Source organism: Ipomoea nil, unplaced genomic scaffold (genome assembly GCF_001879475.1).
Source record: "Ipomoea nil cultivar Tokyo-kokei standard unplaced genomic scaffold, Asagao_1.1 scaffold2823, whole genome shotgun sequence".
Classification (NCBI taxonomy): Eukaryota; Viridiplantae; Streptophyta; class Magnoliopsida; order Solanales; family Convolvulaceae; genus Ipomoea; species Ipomoea nil.
The window spans coordinates 908,730-927,153 of NW_017619251.1; the positions used below are offsets into that span (position 1 = coordinate 908,730).

Below are 18,424 nucleotides of genomic sequence, written 5' to 3' on the forward strand. Positions count from 1 at the left end.
TGTGCGGACCTCCTCTCGGTGAGTAACCACGTCCCATAGCTTGATTCGGCACCTGATTGATCGGACCTCTAGGCGGCTGGCTCGGGATCGTACCATGGGATCCCTCCGTCCTCGGTTGACGACAAGTAGCAGCTATATGGCCTGGCTTACCACACTGGAAGCAAACCACAGGCAATCCTCCACAAGTGGTCGTAGGATGGTCCTTGCCACATCTCGGGCACACCGTACCCCTCTCACTAGGTGGTCCTCTAGCTCCAACTCCCTATCTCATCGTCATATTCCTCCTTTCCCCGCCTCGGTTATCAAACCTACTCGTCGGATTGAACCTGTGCCCCTTGTTCGACTGTGAATCCACACTCTCATTCTTTTTCTTCAATCCCTGCATGGAATCTCGGTGCAACTGTTGAAGCTTAGAGTAACCAGCAGCTGCATCGTAGGCTTCAGTCAAAGTAGCAAATCTCGCCGCAGAGAAAGACTTCTTAGCATCATAGTGCAACCCTCGGATAAACTTGCGAGCCCTACTAGCCTCATCAGGTGCCAACCACCACTCCGTAGTGATTGCACAAGCTAAGGGTAGAACTAGAAAATCAATAAATAACTAATCATCCATCAACTTAAATAAAGCATAATGGGGGAATAAATACACCCAAAGTCTACATCATCGAAAAACCACAAAACATCATAAGTCTAACATCTGATAGATAAAGTCATAAACAAGACATAAAGAGTTTAGACAACTCAAACTACAAAACTAGTTTAACTCGATCACTTCTCACTGTTGGGCCCACCTGAAAGGGGTTTTACAAGCCACACATAGAAAAATAGGAAAACACCCGTTAGCACGAAGCTAAGTATAACCACACTCAACCCTGTAAAGTACTATAGAATATACTTCGGAAAACGTTTGATAACATTCGTATAGAACAAACTCATCTCATAGACAGCTTTAGTCATATCACATACTTTCTAAATGCTTGCAGCCTATAATATCAACAGGCATGCTTCGATACATAAGACTTAACAACTTAGATACGTCAACATGTAAACGTCACAACAACTTAACAAGCAACTCATGCTTACAAGCAGTATCATACTAATAAACCGTACAACAGGTATTCCCATGCTCTCAAGTTCTCATCACATAAACTGGATATACAAGGCTTCAAATGTAACTAAACAATCATGCTCGATATAAAATCTTAAATCAACATTCTCACTATGCAATCTCGTGCAATACTATACTCATATGCAATCTCGTGCAATGCTATAAACATACTCATATCCAATCTCGTGCAATACTATACTCATATGCAATCTCGTGCAATACTATAAACATACTCATATGCAATCTCGTGCAATACTATACTCATATGCAATATCGTGCAATACTATAAACATACTTGATAGGAATATTTTTGTAAGTTTTGATGAGCCAAATGTACTTTAGATCCCCTTAGATTTTAGGTCTTTTAGTACAAGCATCATAAATCAGAGTCAAAGGAAATCTACCATATGAAGAACAAAATTAATTTGGGAAATTAGTTTTGGTCCTACAAGTATTCATCCGGGAAAAAAGCATAAAGGAATGGCGTTACAAAAAATGATCGGATGAGCCTAATGGTGAAATGGTAGAAGTCCTTATAAAAAACGATTATACCCGAGATCGATTCCCCTTAAGGACTTATTTTTTACAAGTCAAGAATTTGGACAAGCACAATGTTCTTAGGAAGCACGATGTGTACAAGCAAGATGTGCCCAAGGAGCACAATGTTCCATAAGTGCACAATGTCTGAAAGGAGCACGATATGCCTAAAGGAGCACAAATGTTCAAAAGAAGCACAATGTGAACAAGCACGATGTGTCCAAAGGAGCACAATGTGACCAAATCAGAAAAGCACAATGTTCAAGTCAAACAAGCAAGAAATGCCTAAGTCAAAGGAGCACAATGTGGCAAAGAAGCAAGATGATCAGAAAATGGATAAATTCGAAAGAATTTATTTTGAATCTACCCACATGCCACAAGAGTCCAAAAGTTGCCTGAAACGGGAGAAATATTTATGAAGACATGAATATAAAAACTTATCCTAGAAATAAATTCTATCAGAAGAATTTATTTCAAAGATTCGTTGGAAATTCAAATTGACAACAAAAATAATATTTTAAGAAACAACTTGAAAATCAAGTTGAGATAAAATATTATTTTGTCAGGCAAGTTGACAATCAAATCAAAATTGAAGATCTACTGTTGTCAACAATATCAGGCTATGAAGATTCAAATTTCAAATATCAAATTATCCCACTCCAACGGATATATTTGGTTACCTATAAAAGGGTCATGAAGACTTGAAGAAAGTATAGAGGTGAATACAAAAAATGAAGTGCAAAATTCGAAAACTGCAAGTGCTCAAATATTCATTAGAGACTTAGTCTGAATAGTCTCAAAAATAGTTGGAGAGAGATACAATTACCTTTGTATTTGTAATTGTTAGAAGAGTATAGCTGTGTGCAAAACACTCATGACTGCTAAGTGTAGCTTTGTGCAAAACACTTGGTTGGCGTTGAGTATAGCTGTGTGCGAAATACTCGTAGTTGAGTGTAGCTGTGTGCGACACACTCGGAGTTAGGTGTAGCTGTGTGCAAGACATCCGGAAGAAGTGCTTGTGTAGCGCTTATTCACTATTGTAACTGTGTGTGGAAAATAGTGAATTACTCCTAGAAGTGAATGGAGTAAAGTGGACTAGGAAGATTACCCCACTTCCGAACCACTATAAAAAAGCCTCTCTCATTTACATACCGCACTTACATAATTCGCTCTATCTATCTATATTATCCGACTAACCCGTTTACTATTCACTATTCATCTTAATCTTTCGGGTTTAGCATGTTTTCCCGTATGCATGTAACTCAAACTTTCCATGCTTAACATTTGAATCATTCTAAGCAAGTATGACGTGTTGCATGTAACATTTATCATACGGTCGAAGTGACACGAAATCTTATCTATAATCTTGAATATTACTGTTGAATATTGAGTGAACCATCTCCTTTAAATATTCAAGATATTCATGTCATCGTTATACCTCATCTGAGCATTAATTCCACACGTGCATGTGATTTAAATTACTGTTAGGGCATAACTCTTTACACCTATTTATTCCACTGTGCATTTTACTTTAATTACTTCTCTATTTACTTGTTACTTAGAGTCACTAGTACAGAAATACACATCCGCTACCCTTGTAAATGACTATCCGCTACCCTTGTACAAGAGTAGCATATGTTAGGGTCGCAGAAAGCCCTGAGCTTTCCGCTACCCTTTTACAAGGGTAGCGGAAAGTTGAGTATCCGCTACCCTTCTAACTGTAGAAGGGTAGGGCATATTATTATTATTATTATTATTATTATTATTATTATTATTATTATTATTATTATTATTATTATTATTATTATTTTTTCTTAATCTTCCACTACCTTTTCTGGGAAGAAAGGGTAGCGGATGGTTTACTTTTTTACAAAAAAAAAAAATTCATTTATTATTTTTAAAATTCCCAATTTTACAAAAAAATCTTGTAAATAATTCATAAACAACATATCAATACAATATTATGAACACAATATTATCAATGCACTTTCAATACAATACTATCGATACAATTCAATACTATCGATACAATATTTTATATCAATCAATCTCAATACTTTCATCACAATAATAAATAAATTATAAACACAAGATAATATTTAATCTAAAATAAAAGTTAAAAATGACTCCACAAGACATTTTGATCACAACTGTGATGTCTGCTACTACCTGAAGTGTTCGCATATTATGCCAGCTTAAGGTAGCCTTAAAGGCACTTGAAACAACATGTAAGGTTTTGATCGTTTCAGGTTTCCTCTTCACATACATCCTTTTCAAGAAGTTAGTAGCAAAGCTCATGGCATATCTGCAGCAAAAGAACAGTGTTGATAAGCAATTTTCAGTTAGAAGATAAGGAAAAAGTCATAATAAAAACAATGGTAGGTCGAGGGCTTAGTTAGTTATTAACAACCTCGGTTAACCAAGTATAGAACCAAAATTGTGACATAAAACGTGACACAAGCAGAAAGGAAAGGGCAATGAGGAGAAATGCAGACACAGCTACTTACATCTTTGCAAGAAGAGGGAGTAGTCGTCTTTGATGGCTGGGGTAATCAAGCAATAAAGCTTCAGGTCCATTTGGTGTGACTGAAAATGCTCTCCTTGTCAATGAGTATCTTATGGCAATTGCTAAGCCCACCTGATGAATATCCAAGTGTTATTACAGAACAGTTCTAATTTAATCAGTCTTTCAGAAATACTAAATCAGAGAAGAGGGTGTTTTACTTTTGCTGAGTAAGTTACAATGGATGGTATGGTTACACGCCCTGTTGTCAAAGGCGCCATGAATGCTCCCGAATCTCTGAAACATAAACCATTAAACAATGCCAAGGAACTAGAAGATCACAACAAGACAGACAGACACAGTTTAGCATTGGTACTAAAGGTTAATTGAGGTTACCCTGTCAGGATCCTTAATTGCAGTCAGATACTTGCCATCAAGAGAAACATCTGCCATTGAATTCAGAAACACTAAACATATATACATAAGATTGAGTCATATAACATACATTAGCTGCCCCTCTTATCCAGTACTTCTGAGCTGATTCACATGGAGTGTTTATAACAAACTCTCTTGTGCTCGAGTTATATGTTGTGACTGTTTCAATACCTCAGACCTGGGAAATCATAGAGCAAACATCCTATCCTATTAACATTCCTGGATGATGATTTGCATTCATTTCATTTGACAGAACTAAACTATATAAACCACTTTCACAGACATTACTGCCAGAACTCTGACATTGAAAAACAACCTTTCACTGCATAATTTTCAGTATCCCTCAACCACTCATCATGGTGGCGCTTTGTTCCCAGAAACAGGATAGCTCCACCCCTGACATGTACCATTTTCAAAAATGAAAAGAAAAGAAAATATAAGTTAACTCTTAAGCAACTTAATCACACTTCTTAAATACCACAGAAACTAAAAAGATCTCAAATATTAAGATCACTTGCCAAATCTGTAAATATGCATTAAAATTATTTATTTAAAATAAAAATAGTACACAAAACAAGAAAAGCAGCATATCTCATTCATCAAGATTAACCAAACCATTAAATACAAGTCCTTAAAAATGCATAATTTAAATACATATAACCACACAATAAGCATTTAACACTATTGAGAAGTGAAATTATAGCCAACCTTGTTTCTGTCAGCTGCTGCAGCTTGTGCATTAGCCAGTAGTTGTGCACAAAAAACCCCTTTTTCTTTTGCTTTATTCTCCCAGGGACTCCCTCAACTGCAATTAATTTACATTAGGCAACAAAACACCCAAAAAAGAAAACTGAATATTTGTGGTCTATAAAGAATTTCGTCTTATCCATCAAATAAATTGAAAGAAAAATTGACTTTTAACACTCTTTTTCATACATCAAATCAGAAACACTTTAGTAAATCATGAAGAGAAAAATCAAAAGAAAGAAATGCATTCCATTAGGAGTAACAAACACCCAAAAAATTTGACTTTTTAACAGTCATTAATGGTGTTGGCATCTGTAAGCATATAGTTTGAGTACACCTCTCCCATAAATTTAAGAAAAGTTTCAACTGAGGTAAGATGCAAATTACTGCAGATCCAAAAGGCTTTGAAGCAAAAATCCCTGGCATTGGCCTCAAATGTTTTCCATTATCATTGTCAATAACCTGCAAAAGAATGGAGGAATTCAGGAAATAGACAATACTTTTAATAAATAAAAGAAAGAACAAAGGGTCAAAACTATTCCAAAATATAATAGAAAATTGATCAATATCAAATCACGAACATAAAAAATATTTACCTATATTTGTCTACTTTTGGTCATATACTTGTTTGTCCTTTCACGACATTGTTTTCCATAGTTTTCACTATTTTTATTGTGAGGCTTCATATCAAATTTGTGATAGATCTTCCCTTCCACAAAGAACAACAGAGTATGGCTAAACTTGCAGACTTGTTCAATCAAAATCATATACTAATCGCCACAGTCTCTCTCTATACAATAATATGTATATAAATGAAAGGGTAAGAGATCTGAATATACTAATACCTTCTTGCACCAGCGACCCATGAGGAAGAGAAAACGGCGACCTTCGCAACCGGCGACCTTGCTTTGATGTATAAAGACCGACGACGTTGGCGACCTTCGTCCTGTGTGCGCTGTTGTACGAAGAACGCTGGCAACCTTGCTCTGTTGTACGAAGACCAGCGAAGATGGCGACGGAGAATGAGAACTGTGGAAGAACGGAGATGTCGACGGCGGAGGTGTGGTGAGGACGACAGCTTCTGTTAGCTTGAGAGATGTGAGAGTGAGATCTGATATGGTTTTGAAGGGTTTTTTTTTTTTTTTTTTTTTTTTTTTTTTTTTTTTTTGTACCGAGATCCGTTTCCGCACTGCCCTTTCTTTTAGAAAGGGTAGTGGATAGTTTATCCTTTTTTTAAAAAAAAAATGCCGCTACCCTTTTAATTAAAAGGGTAGCGGATTCTTATTCATTTATTTACGAGTATGCCACCGTCCCTTTTTTAAAAATAATACATTACCCTTATTTTAAGAAGGGTAGCCTAAAACCATATTTCTTTGCTCTATTTTGTACTAGTGAGTTGAAATTACCAAAGAGTTATTCATTGTGGAAAAGTTTAAAAGTCTATTCACCCCCCCCCCCCCCCCCTTCCTAGACTTTTACCACCCTATCGGGACCAACAATACTCATATGCAATCTAATGTAATACCATACTCATAGGCAATCTCGTGCAATACTATAAATATACTCATATGCAATCTCATGTAATACCATACTCATAGGCAATCTCGTGCAATACTATATATATACTCAAACACTCATTGTAAAAATAGAATACTTTTTGTGGAGGCCTCATTGAGTCATAAATGACTTACATTCTTTCTTCCTTTCTTTAGAGTCACAATGACTCACATCTTTCTTCCTTAGAGTCGCAATGACTCATTCTTTCTCTTTTAGAGTCTCAAGACTCATACTTTCTCTTTAAATGGACGAATTTCATCAAAGTGTGAATTAACCTATCTGGGCACGGCGACTAGCCGACCTAATACTCTGCTCGTCCACCAAACCACTCTCTTGGTTCTATACTCAAACTATGTGAAATCATGTATCGAACTACTAGTGTGCACACCCCCCTAACCAGGATTCCAAGCCTGGCGGGCAGTTTCCAACCTCGTAACCGGGGAATACACCGCGTTACATATACTGGGACCGCAATGTCCATAAAATCATCCGAGAGGACATAGTCCAAATGGGATCCTCCAAAACCTCACCGATATAGATAATACATAGATATATCTCTCATGAATCAATATCATGCATGCAACAACTCTACAACTTCTCAATGAATCAAATATTGTCTACCTAATGGACATTTTCATCTGCAAAAATTATTCCAAGCATGTCCAAAACATTCTCAACGCTTCAAAGACAAATACTAGACCACTTCCAAGCATAAACACAACAAAATATCATAATTTCTACTCAATAAAATAGGCTTCATAGAGCCAAAATCAAAGAGGGAGTCCATGGGGTTATACCTCTTGTTGCCTCTTCTTCTTGTATAGATCTCTACCTCCTCTCTACTCAAACACCACCACCTTCACCACCTAAACATCTCAAACACAAGCCAAGACTAAGAAACCTCAGAGATTGAAGGCTAAGAGAAGAGGAAACCTTAAGATAAGATGGAAAATGAATGGAAGAAACTTACTGCAATGTTTCTTTCTTTATCAGACAAGAGCTTGGGGAGAGGCAATGATGGAGATCAAGGAATAACAAACGGATAGTGTTGTTTATATAGGGTGCAAAACCCTAGGTAAAAAGGCCAATGATTTGTTGAGGGCAAAGTGGTAAAAACTTGGCTAGAAAGTGTTCTAAGGCAAAATTTCTTGGAATGGTGTGGTTCACATAGCATCATGGACCAAGGGCTAGAAATACAATTTCAAATACTTTGGGGTTGAAAATAAATTTTCTCAAAAAGTTTTCTAGATGAACACTCATTTAAAGCTTCTTTGAATTCTCCTAGTTTCACTCAGATTGATTTCTCGATTTAAAATTTGGTACGCGAAGTACATGAAAATTTAGGATTTTGGAATAAAATAAGTTTTGGTGTTGTATTAATTTAAAATGAGTCCAAAATAATTTATTCAAACACCAATTGATCGCAAAAAAAAAAAAAAATAATAATAATAATAATAATAATAATGGAGTGAAAATGGCTATTTTGGAATTTCTTAACATTGGATTTATAAAATAAAATTTTGGGTTGTTATAGGCGATCACTGATGCGTCCAATTCACTAACTCATAATCCAATGTACAAAGGTAGAAAAAAAACAATCTCACCCAAGTGCCCCACACAAGGTCAATACCCAGTCTACAAAGGTTTAGTGGATTGTTGAAGTCGGAGAGCCACGCATACAGAAGTCCAGTGAAATCCTTTCAATTGGAGAGCTAACTCTGATGCAGTCCGCTTCAATGACATAGTCCCACGTTGTTCCCACAACTGAGTGATCTTCGCGTCCTTTAGTTTAAGCAATGTTAATGCTTCTCAAGTTCTTCTTCGCAATCACCAAGCACTCATTGTCTTGAGAAGAGGCATGACAACCAAAGAAGTATATTCTATTTAGTATAGAGTGTTTCGGCTTCAATAAATGCAACCCTAACTTCTATATGAATAAGAATATATGTACTTCTTTGATTTGGACACTCTCCAAATATATCTTTGATTGTATATGGGAGGACTTTTTATGAAGAAAGAAATCTTAAGATTGGTCCATACCTCTTAAGCTGATTCGCTGATATTCTTTCCAAAACTATCATCTCATAACCGCGTTCCACCTTTTAGAATCTTTCCTTTATCAGATCTTCGGTGGCTTGATCCAGAGGTGCGTTTGTTGTTTTTACTGATCAATCAGTCATCTTCAGGGACAAAACAGACACCAAGCTAAACCCTATCCTAATTTGTCATAATAATACTGCCAATTATATGTTGGGGTTTTTGTCAAAGAAATAATACACTAACAAACTCCCCCTTTGCCTATTATTTGGCAAAACAACTCAATTAAAAAACAACTAAAGATAGAGTTGAGCATAATAAAGGGGCCAGTGCTGGCATCAGTTATAACAAAAAACATTGGTTCGAATAACAACCCATAAAACAAACCACAGCACACAACCCGTGCTGGATAAAGACACAGATCAGACCACTTTTTCACCCAAAAAAAAAAGCCTAGACAGGGCCAGAAGGTACATCAACCACCACAAATACTCCCCCTGAGTATATAACTCCCCCTTTTTGCAAAATATAGACAAAGGACTCGTTAAGAATTAGAGGGACCTCCACTGTCAGACTTCAAAGCTTCACCAGCAGCAGACTCAGACATGCCCATTCGGAGTAAGACAGTTGCTAGCTCTGTGTGAGCCACGTTGAGCTGATTTGAGATAATATTACTCACAGTCTGCAGCTCAGACACTCGGGCCATCAATCGCAAGGACAACTGCAAATCTCGACCATAGGGGGTATCGTCAATACCATCAGCCTCAGAAGTGTTCGGAGCATCAACATGCGTAACATCCTTGATGTGTTTCCCAGTCAGAAGACGTGGATCCACAGTATAGAGTAGAGAAAGTATAATGATCTCACTAGGCATCGGAATCAACCCCTGGGATGTTAGCACACCAAAGATAAGATTGGGATAAGGAAGCTTTACCTTCTGCTCCCTGGGATGAATCAATGTGAGGAGATGAGAGAAGATCTATTTCCCTAAATTAACGGTCATCTTGGTGCCAACTCGAAACAGAAGAGCAGTTAGAGGCTTACTGAATGTATGAAAATGCGCAGATGGAAGCCAGTTGTGCAAAGAAATCCGGTGGAGGATAATAAACTTGGAGGTTAATTGAGAGTTGGACAAGGTATCATTATCACCAGTTGGCCATTCAGATGCCAGTTCTCTAGTGAGGGTCTTAGCAACCATATCCCAATGAGAAATTTCGTCTTCAACAACTGTCTTCAACCCATAATACTGATTGATCATATCAGGCCCAAACACATACCACTTACCCCTAATGAAGATTTGCATACACCTCTCGCTAGTCAGATCGTCAATCTCTTCATTTAGGTTGCAATAGAATTCATATGTTAGCAACTTCGAATAAGCACATACAGATGTCACTGTCTTCAGCAGACCAACCTCACCTAGAAGGGGCAATACATCACAAATTGAGTTCAGTTGATTCTCATCACCCGACCTTTGCACAATCAGTTCTCTTTTCACAATTGTAGACCACTTGTCTTTGGCAGCATCAGAAACGAATTGTGGCTTGTAAACAGAAGTATTAGGACTCTCTGGGACTTCAATAGGAGCATTCTGTACATTAGGCATAACACTTATTCCTCTCGGCTTTGTGGTAACTTTCATTTTTCTGCTTTTTGTTGAAGGAACAACTGTAGGAGCTTTACCTCTAACAGACGACCGTAGGATCTTAAAAACTTGTCTGACTGGTGGATCACTTTCAGATTTCTCAGTATCAGCCGATCTTCTTCCCTTCTCTGGCTAGGTAGACTCTGTAGGCTCAGCACCAGTGTCCACAGCAACTCTCTCTGGAACTCCTTTCCTCTTGGACTTTCGACTTTCTATGACATGTGAGCTCTTTGTAGGACTCGGGGATACAGAATTACTGGTCTTAAACCCGTGGACAGTAGAAGATGCTAGAAGTTTGGTGACTTCTCTGATTTTGAAGGATGTGGAATCTGGGTGTGCTGTCTCTGCCACTGATAGAGTCTCATTCGGATCAAAGGATGGAGCCTTGGAACCATAGACTTCAGCCAGAATTTTTTCATCATCACTTTCTGTTGAAATAGGAGGATCATGCCTTGGTTGTATCATTTTGTAGGGCTCAGGTACTGAAGCAGAGTGTAACCCCGCAAAGTGACAAATATGATCTAGGCTCTCAGCCAGACTGGAAGATGTGTATACATGAACACCATCAACATATAAAGACTCAAAAGGCTTATCAGGGGAAATTTCAATAGGAGTGTCAGATGTGTTTGACCTGTTTTGTAGAGACTCTCTCCGTCACTGAGCTTCCTCCTGGGCTGCTTGAAGATACAGAGGATGTGCTTCTGCCCGTCGTCGAGAAATTTCTTCCCATTCCAAAGCCCTCTGTGCAAAATATTTGAGAAATGCCCCTGCACGATTCCCGTCCTCTGGTTCGTCAATGGTGGCTGGGCTTATGTCATCATCTGCTTCAGAAGCCATCACCAAAAGATTGCTTGTATCCTTATCTGACCATTGTTCATAGAACTCAGGATAGTCAGGTATCACCGTGACAAGGATTTCATCTCGAAGAACAAAAATAACAAGCCTCCACAGGCCGTAGCAGATAGACTAGAAGAGTAAGAAGTAAGGCATACCTATCTACACCACCGCTGCCTCCTCGCTGGTCAATTGCCACCTCACCGCCACCAACCTCACTGCCACCTCGCCGGTTGGACCACTGCTGGAAATTATGAAATTTCTAACCACCTGAGGATCTTAAATCAAGTCGAAAGCCTTGTTCCGACCACTTTTGTTATCCGGAAAAACGTTTGTTGTTATTTCCGACCACTTTTTGCTTTCAACTTGATTTAAGATCATTTTCAGGTGGTTGGAAATTCCATAATTTCCAGCAGTGGACGCCCCGGCCTCGCTCAATATCCTCGTTCCAGCTGTATGAACAATTTTTGTTGTTATGTTGGGGAGATTGTGTTTTTATGTATGAGCAGTGAACAATTTTTCATTTTGGTTTGTAACTTGCAAAGTGGGGTTTGGAGACAATTTGATGTTGATGGAGTTGAGGAATTTCCAATTCTTAGCCCTTGGGATGTTAGAATGTACAGGACTATGGACAATGTGTTTTCTTTGAAGTAGTAAGATTTAGAATGTTTGAATTATGATAGAACTTTGGGTTTAGAAAAGTTTGATTTGGGGATGACAAGGGCTGGATCCGTGGTCTGATTTGCTGTAATGATTGGGCAATTAAAATGACAGCTTCAATTCGCAGCAAAACTTGCTGATGAGAGAGTGCTTTAATTGATTAGTTTAATTTGAGAATGTTATTTTTAAATTTCAAATTCACAATTATTGAACTCCATATTCACAATTACAAAACTCTATTCTCATTACTGAACTCTATGTTTATAATTTTTAAACTTCATATTCACAATTATTGAACTCTATATTCATAATTACAGACTCTATGTTCATAATTATAGAACTCTATATTCATAATTATAGAACTTTATGTTCATAATTTTTGAACTCTATATTCACAATTATGACAGTTTTGGAACTGTGTTCACCTTGCGAGGTGGACACGGTTCCACAACATAATCTGCCTTTCATAAGCAAGTGTTAACCGTAGGAGGCACCTACCTTTAAGTTTGTACCATGTACCATACTCAGACTCATTCGCACCGATCCGGCCCAATTTAGAGTGCACGACCACTCACATCAACCAAGCTGATTAACATAAATGTCAATATAATATTAAATTTTAAATATGAATATGATTAGACACCAACCAAGCTGATTAACATAAATGTCAATATAATATGAAATTTTAAATATGAATATGATTAGTACATCTACACTACGGATATGTAACTTTGGAAGGGGTCAAAGCAAGCCCCTTAGTTTATTCAAAACTAAAGGTTTGAGAAAACAATGCCTAAGAAAATTCGATCTATTGGTGATTTTTTTTTTTTTTTTTCTGGCGGAAGAACCCATTTTTGGGATTCTTGCTAAACTTCATGTGCAAGATAGGATGACTTAGCGAAAAATTGAGACGGCAAACCCTCATTAATTATGAAATCTTAAATTTAGAGTCCAACATTGGTTAGGTTGCATAGCAATTCGCAATCAGGAGGAGAGGGAGAATACAACATTGAGACGGCAAACCCTCAATCAGCTCATAGGATAAGATGAGCACAACATCGGAGAAGACAGCGGCGGATCTTCTTCTCCCCAAAGACATTATCGTCGAGATCCTCTCCAAGCTCCCTGCTAAATCGCTAGTACGATTCAGGTGCGTTTCTAAACTCTTTTACGCTCTCATAGCTGATCATGGCTTTGGTGTTCTGCATCGCAACTTGTCCTTGACACTTCCCAATAGAGCGGGCATCCTCATCCGCCCAAAGCCGCTCTCCTCCGGTTCCTCCCATTCGTATTACACCATAAATTTCAGCGAAGAAAACCCCCAGCGGCCGGGAATGCTCCAAGCCAACCGTCTTGGCTACTTGGACGCTGAACCATTTCTGGAAGGCTGTCTACACTCATCCTCGGATGGCCTGATTTGTCTGTCCAGACCCAATGGAGACGTCGTTGTTTGCAACGTTAGTACGGGACAACGTATTTCCCTTCCAACAATCCAATTCCACTCCCCCTATCCATCTTTATCCTGTGCACACTTGGGGTTCGATTCACAATCTAAAAGATACAAGGTTTTGATGTCAGCCTGTATGATTGATCGAGGCAGCAGGCCCATCCGCTTCGAGTATAAGCATTGGGTTTTGACGGTAGGAGTGGACAAATCATGGAGGGAGATCAACTACCCCTGTTCCTACCCCTTCTACCCCTTTGATGACTATGCCTGCTCTAACTTCTGCTATGATACTAGTGTCTACATAGACGGCGTTATCTATTTCTATAATTGGCTGACTAAAGTTGACTATCCTAGCTTCCACATAGTAGCATTTGAAGTTGGGTCTGAGAGTTATTCTTTGATACCATTTCCAGCTGACCTTTCATCATCATCGCAGTATTATGTAGTTTTTTCTTCAGCTTCGGAAGAATATCACTTCCTTAACGGAAATTTTGCATTTCTACAAGTTGATGGAGGTCGACTGGCTATAGTTCTTGTTCGCCAAGAAGGCATAGGCATAGACCGCGTATTCTACATGGATGTTTGGACTTGGGAGAAATCTCAGCAAAGCTGGGAGAAGATTACTATGACCATTCCATTTGAAGAGACTAGAACAACCTTTCGATTAGAAGATGGTAGAACAATCAACGGAGTTAGCAGATACCTGCGTCATACTACGAATCATGCTGGGGAGATTGTGCTGTTATGTATGAATAGTAGTGAACAATTTTTGATTTTGGTTTGTAACTTGAAAAATCAGGTTTGGAGAAAATTTAATGTGGGTGGAATTAAGGAATTTCCAATTCTTTGCTCTCCGGATGTTAGAATGTACAGGACTATGGACAATGTGTTTTCTTTGGAGTAGTAAGATTTAGAATGTTTGAATTATGAGAGAACTTTGGGGTTAGAAAGGCTTAATTTGGGGTCTGATTTGCTGTAATGATGGGCAAAATGACAGCTTCAATTCACAGCAAAACTTGCTGATGAGAGAGGGCTTAACTTCATTAATTTGAGAATGTTTCCTTTTTATATATTAGTATGGTTGTCCATTAATTTCAGTATTAGATATTATACTTCATTAATTTGAGAATGTGTTTTTTTTTGTTAGAACATGAGATGTTATGAGCCGGACAGAACTATCTCTGATTTGTAGTAATCATATTTTTTAATCAAATATTTTGTAAAGTGCTCCTAAGCAAATTAAACCGGTTGAAACCAAAAAAATAACAAAAGAAAAATATGAAAGAGAAAAAAATGACCTGACTAATAAAAAAGGAAAAGTAATGAGAATGACTAAAAATTTCTAACAAATATTCAAATAATAGTCTAGGACACTATAGAAGCATACTCAATTAAAGTGAACAAAGTAGCCATGAAGATATATACAGAGACTATGCTTATCAATATAGAATTAAAAGTGTGCGTGTTTGTGGGTGTGTCTATATATATATATATATATATATATATATATATATATATATATATATATATATATATATACTTAATGTATAATATGTATTCAAAATAATTTTAAAATATTATTTAACCCCTAAACATGAGAAAATTTTATATTTTTTTAAAAAAAAGATACAATTTGATAAATATTATAAATTAACTATTGATTTCAAAATGAAATTAATATACAGTTACAAATAAATATAGCATGATTAGATTTAATTTAATTAATTTTAATTTTCTTAATAAAATGATTTTTCTTTATCAGTTTTTTATGGGAGAGTAATGGAGTGTTTGTGTTGCTGGAAAATATTTTAAAAATAAAAATAATTTTAAAATTTTTTTAACCCATAAACATGTGAAAACTTTATATTTTAAAAAACATACAATTTGATAAATATCATAAATTAATTATTGCAATATCATTTATGTTTACCATGCGAATAATTAATGAAAAAATAAATAATTCAAATATGTGAACCAATGATTTCAAAATGAAATTAATCTATCTATACTATTAATAAAAGTGAAATCCTCATTTTTAACATTCCCGCCCAAATTAATATGAATATCAATTAATTAGTAAAAAATTAATAAAGTTTAATTGGTAACAATAATATTTCTAATTGAGTAATTGACTAATTGACTAGAATGAAAAAAGAAATTGTCAAGATCATTGTATTTTAATTAAAAAATGAACAAAAATTAAAAATTAGACGGAAATATTTCAATAATAATGTTCTACATCATCAATAGTAAATGCATATTTTAAAGTTTAAACAATATAAAGGTAAATTAAAAATATAACGGAAATATTTTAATAAAAATATTATACATCATCCATTAAAAATGGAACAGGAATTAGGTAAAAATATCACTGCACTTAATAGTCTTTTTTTTTTTTTTTTTGAATGCACTGCACTTAATAGTCTAATTGACTTATTGAGTGAAAATAAAAAAGAATAATTGACTGAAAATGAATCTGATATTACAAATTGACTGAAAATATAAAAGGATCACTGATATTCTACCATTATATATTTTCACCCGAGTCACCCATCCTGATGGACTAAAGGTGTTAGCTCTAGACGAAGATGGACAAGATTGTGTTGCTATTACTAACTAGTATTTACACCCGTGCGTTGCACGGAATGGATTTGTTATAATATTTTAATAATATTTAGATCGATATACAATTATATAAATTATAACATCGAATATTATATAGTGCAATTGATGAAATTGTTTAGATCGATTATATTTTCTTATGTTATCTTTGCTTGAATTCAAGTAAATAATTGTCCAATTACACGTGCGATGCACAGATAAATTTTTTTATTATATATTTAGACAATAAAATTGAATATAAAATTATAAAAAAAAATCTAATATTGAACATGCACATTTATTTAATTATAAGATTAGTAGAAAAGTATCATTAAATTAATTGAATAATATATTACTCGTTTGTTTGTAATTATCTTAAAAAGATCCATATGTAATATGATTTATGTAATTATATTATTACTAAAATTAAAATGGATTAGAATATATTATTGGAAATAAAGAAATATGTTATTAATAAATAACTAGTTAATATGTAATGAAAAAGAATCATTATTGATTGAAAATAAAAATGGAATGAAAATTAATCCAATTAGAAAAGGAAATAATAATTAATATTTGATTGGATAAAGTGTCATCCTGCACCCTGAACTATAACGGATTCTTCATGCCGCACCATGTACTTTCATATCATTCATTTCGATCCACTTACCAATTATTTTTTTTCATCTAAAACTTTTCACAGGTTTTCAAGTAACAAGATGACATGTCACCGGTTGTCAGCTGATGTGGAGCTTCTTTCTTGTTGACGTGGTTAATTTTAATGTTGACTAGTTGATATGGCACCTTGAACTTCTTTCTTCTTCCCGTGAGAGTTTCATTCATTCAATCCCCATCTTCCGACCAAATTTCCCCGTGAATAGACTCCCCAACCTGTCGCTAAACCTCCCCATCTTCAAATTCTCGACGACGAACCCGCAACCCCCGTTGTTCCCTTCCGTCTCCTTGTAGTACGGACGTCTCCTTGCACTAAGGTTTTTTTTTTACCGTCAAATATTGCTTTACGATATCATCAGGCCCGGTCCTATCATTTTATAGGCCCGGGGCGTAGTAACAAAATGGGCCCTATATTAAATTAATATATGTTTTTATAATTAAATTTTAAATTAAATAATAGAAAAATACCAATATTAAATAACTTGAAATAAGATTCTCAAGTTTTTTAACAATTATGCATACACATGAAAACATTTCTAGATGCATTCTTAAATCCAAAATAATCAATAACTGCATCAGTGCTTTCATAAATAAAGAATTATAGTTTATAAAAACGAATAAAACTCAATTATTGAGAGCAATAAATCGAAATACTCTAAACTTTTATAGAAAATCACATTATAATTATAATAAATAATTAAGTTATTTTTAATAAAAATTTGTCATACAGAACTCACAAATGAGAGCATAGCATAAAATCTTAATTATTGGAAGCATTAAATCAAAATAATTTAAACGTGATAAAAGATAATATTCATAATAATATATGAAACATAATTAATTGAATAAAATAGTTCAAATGAAAAACACATAATAAATCACATATCTTCTATATTGCTATCATATTTATAAATACTTTTTCTTTTTGTTAGATTAATTTCAAAATTCTATAGATTAATTTGAATATGATGACGCACAATAGGACAAATAGGGGCAAATTATGCCCTGGAAACGTGTTCACCGTGAATGGTGAACACAAGGCCAAACGACGTCGTTTTTAGGCAAAAAAATAAAAAATAAAATCGCGGATGTGGAGTTAACGGCGCGCGTTGATCAAATTATGAATTTTCTGTTATGAGATTATGAATTTTCATAAAATTCATAATCTCATAACAGAAAATTCATAATCGCATAACAGAAAATTCATAATCGCATAACAGAAAATTCATAATCGCATAACAGAAAATTCATAATCGCATAACAGAAAATTCATAATCTCATAACAAAAAATTCATAATCTTATAATAGAAAATTCATAAGCTCATGGTTCCAAAGTGAATGTGTAGGCATGGTTCCAAAGTGAATGTGCAGGCATGGATTCATAATTTATGAATGTCCGTGATTTCGGACGGGAATGTGTAGGCATGGTTCCAAAGTGAATGTGCAGGCATGAATTCATAATTTATGAATGTCCGAAATCATTGTTCACCTCAAATTAAAGTGAAACCGCAAATTGTGAAAATGAAGAAGAAAAGTAACGCAATTAATTAAGGAAAAAAAAAAGATAACGGTGTGCTAACACCGTTTGAACCGTGTTCACCATTCATGGTGAACACGGTTCCATGGCATAACGCTCCACAA

The 18,424-nt window shown here is 35.6% G+C and overlaps 2 protein-coding genes and 1 long non-coding RNA gene across 3 annotated transcripts; 1 reads left to right on the forward strand and 2 right to left on the reverse strand.

Moving 5' to 3' along the window:
- Nucleotides 1-262: 262 nt before the first annotated feature.
- On the reverse strand, nt 263-5,043 carry LOC109158597 (acyl-coenzyme A oxidase 2, peroxisomal-like). Its single transcript, XM_019306482.1, has 6 exons — nt 4,897-5,043; nt 4,542-4,591; nt 4,367-4,442; nt 4,150-4,270; nt 3,775-3,947; nt 263-579 (listed from the first exon to the last, which is right to left on the reverse strand). The coding sequence occupies exons 1-6, from the start codon at nt 4,988-4,990 to the stop codon at nt 263-265; spliced, it is 831 nt and encodes a 276-aa protein (XP_019162027.1). The 5' UTR covers nt 4,991-5,043.
- An 8,063-nt stretch (nt 5,044-13,106) lies between these two features.
- On the forward strand, nt 13,107-14,280 carry LOC109158598 (putative F-box protein At4g38870). The gene is made up of 2 exons (XM_019306483.1): nt 13,107-14,181; nt 14,267-14,280. The coding sequence occupies exons 1-2, from the start codon at nt 13,107-13,109 to the stop codon at nt 14,278-14,280; spliced, it is 1,089 nt and encodes a 362-aa protein (XP_019162028.1).
- A 39-nt stretch (nt 14,281-14,319) lies between these two features.
- LOC109158574 lies at nt 14,320-17,092 on the reverse strand. The gene is made up of 3 exons (XR_002050412.1): nt 17,081-17,092; nt 14,524-14,526; nt 14,320-14,459 (listed from the first exon to the last, which is right to left on the reverse strand). It is a non-coding gene; the product is annotated as an uncharacterized LOC109158574 (long non-coding RNA).
- Nucleotides 17,093-18,424: the final 1,332 nt, after the last annotated feature.

Excerpts from the sequence above, each read along its gene's own strand:
- LOC109158597 (XM_019306482.1), bottom strand. The coding sequence starts at position 4,990 with ATGGTACATGTCAGGGGTGGAGCTATCCTGTTTCTGGGAACAAAGCGC. Across the intron at positions 3,948-4,149 it reads CTCCCTCTTCTTGCAAAGAT|ATATGCCATGAGCTTTGCTA; the intron begins GTAAGTAGCTGT and ends CTTTTGCTGCAG. Across the intron at positions 580-3,774 it reads AGTTGTGATCAAAATGTCTT|TTCTACCCTTAGCTTGTGCA; the intron begins GTGGAGTCATTT and ends TTGATTTTCTAG.
- LOC109158598 (XM_019306483.1), top strand. The coding sequence starts at position 13,107 with ATGAGCACAACATCGGAGAAGACAGCGGCGGATCTTCTTCTCCCCAAA.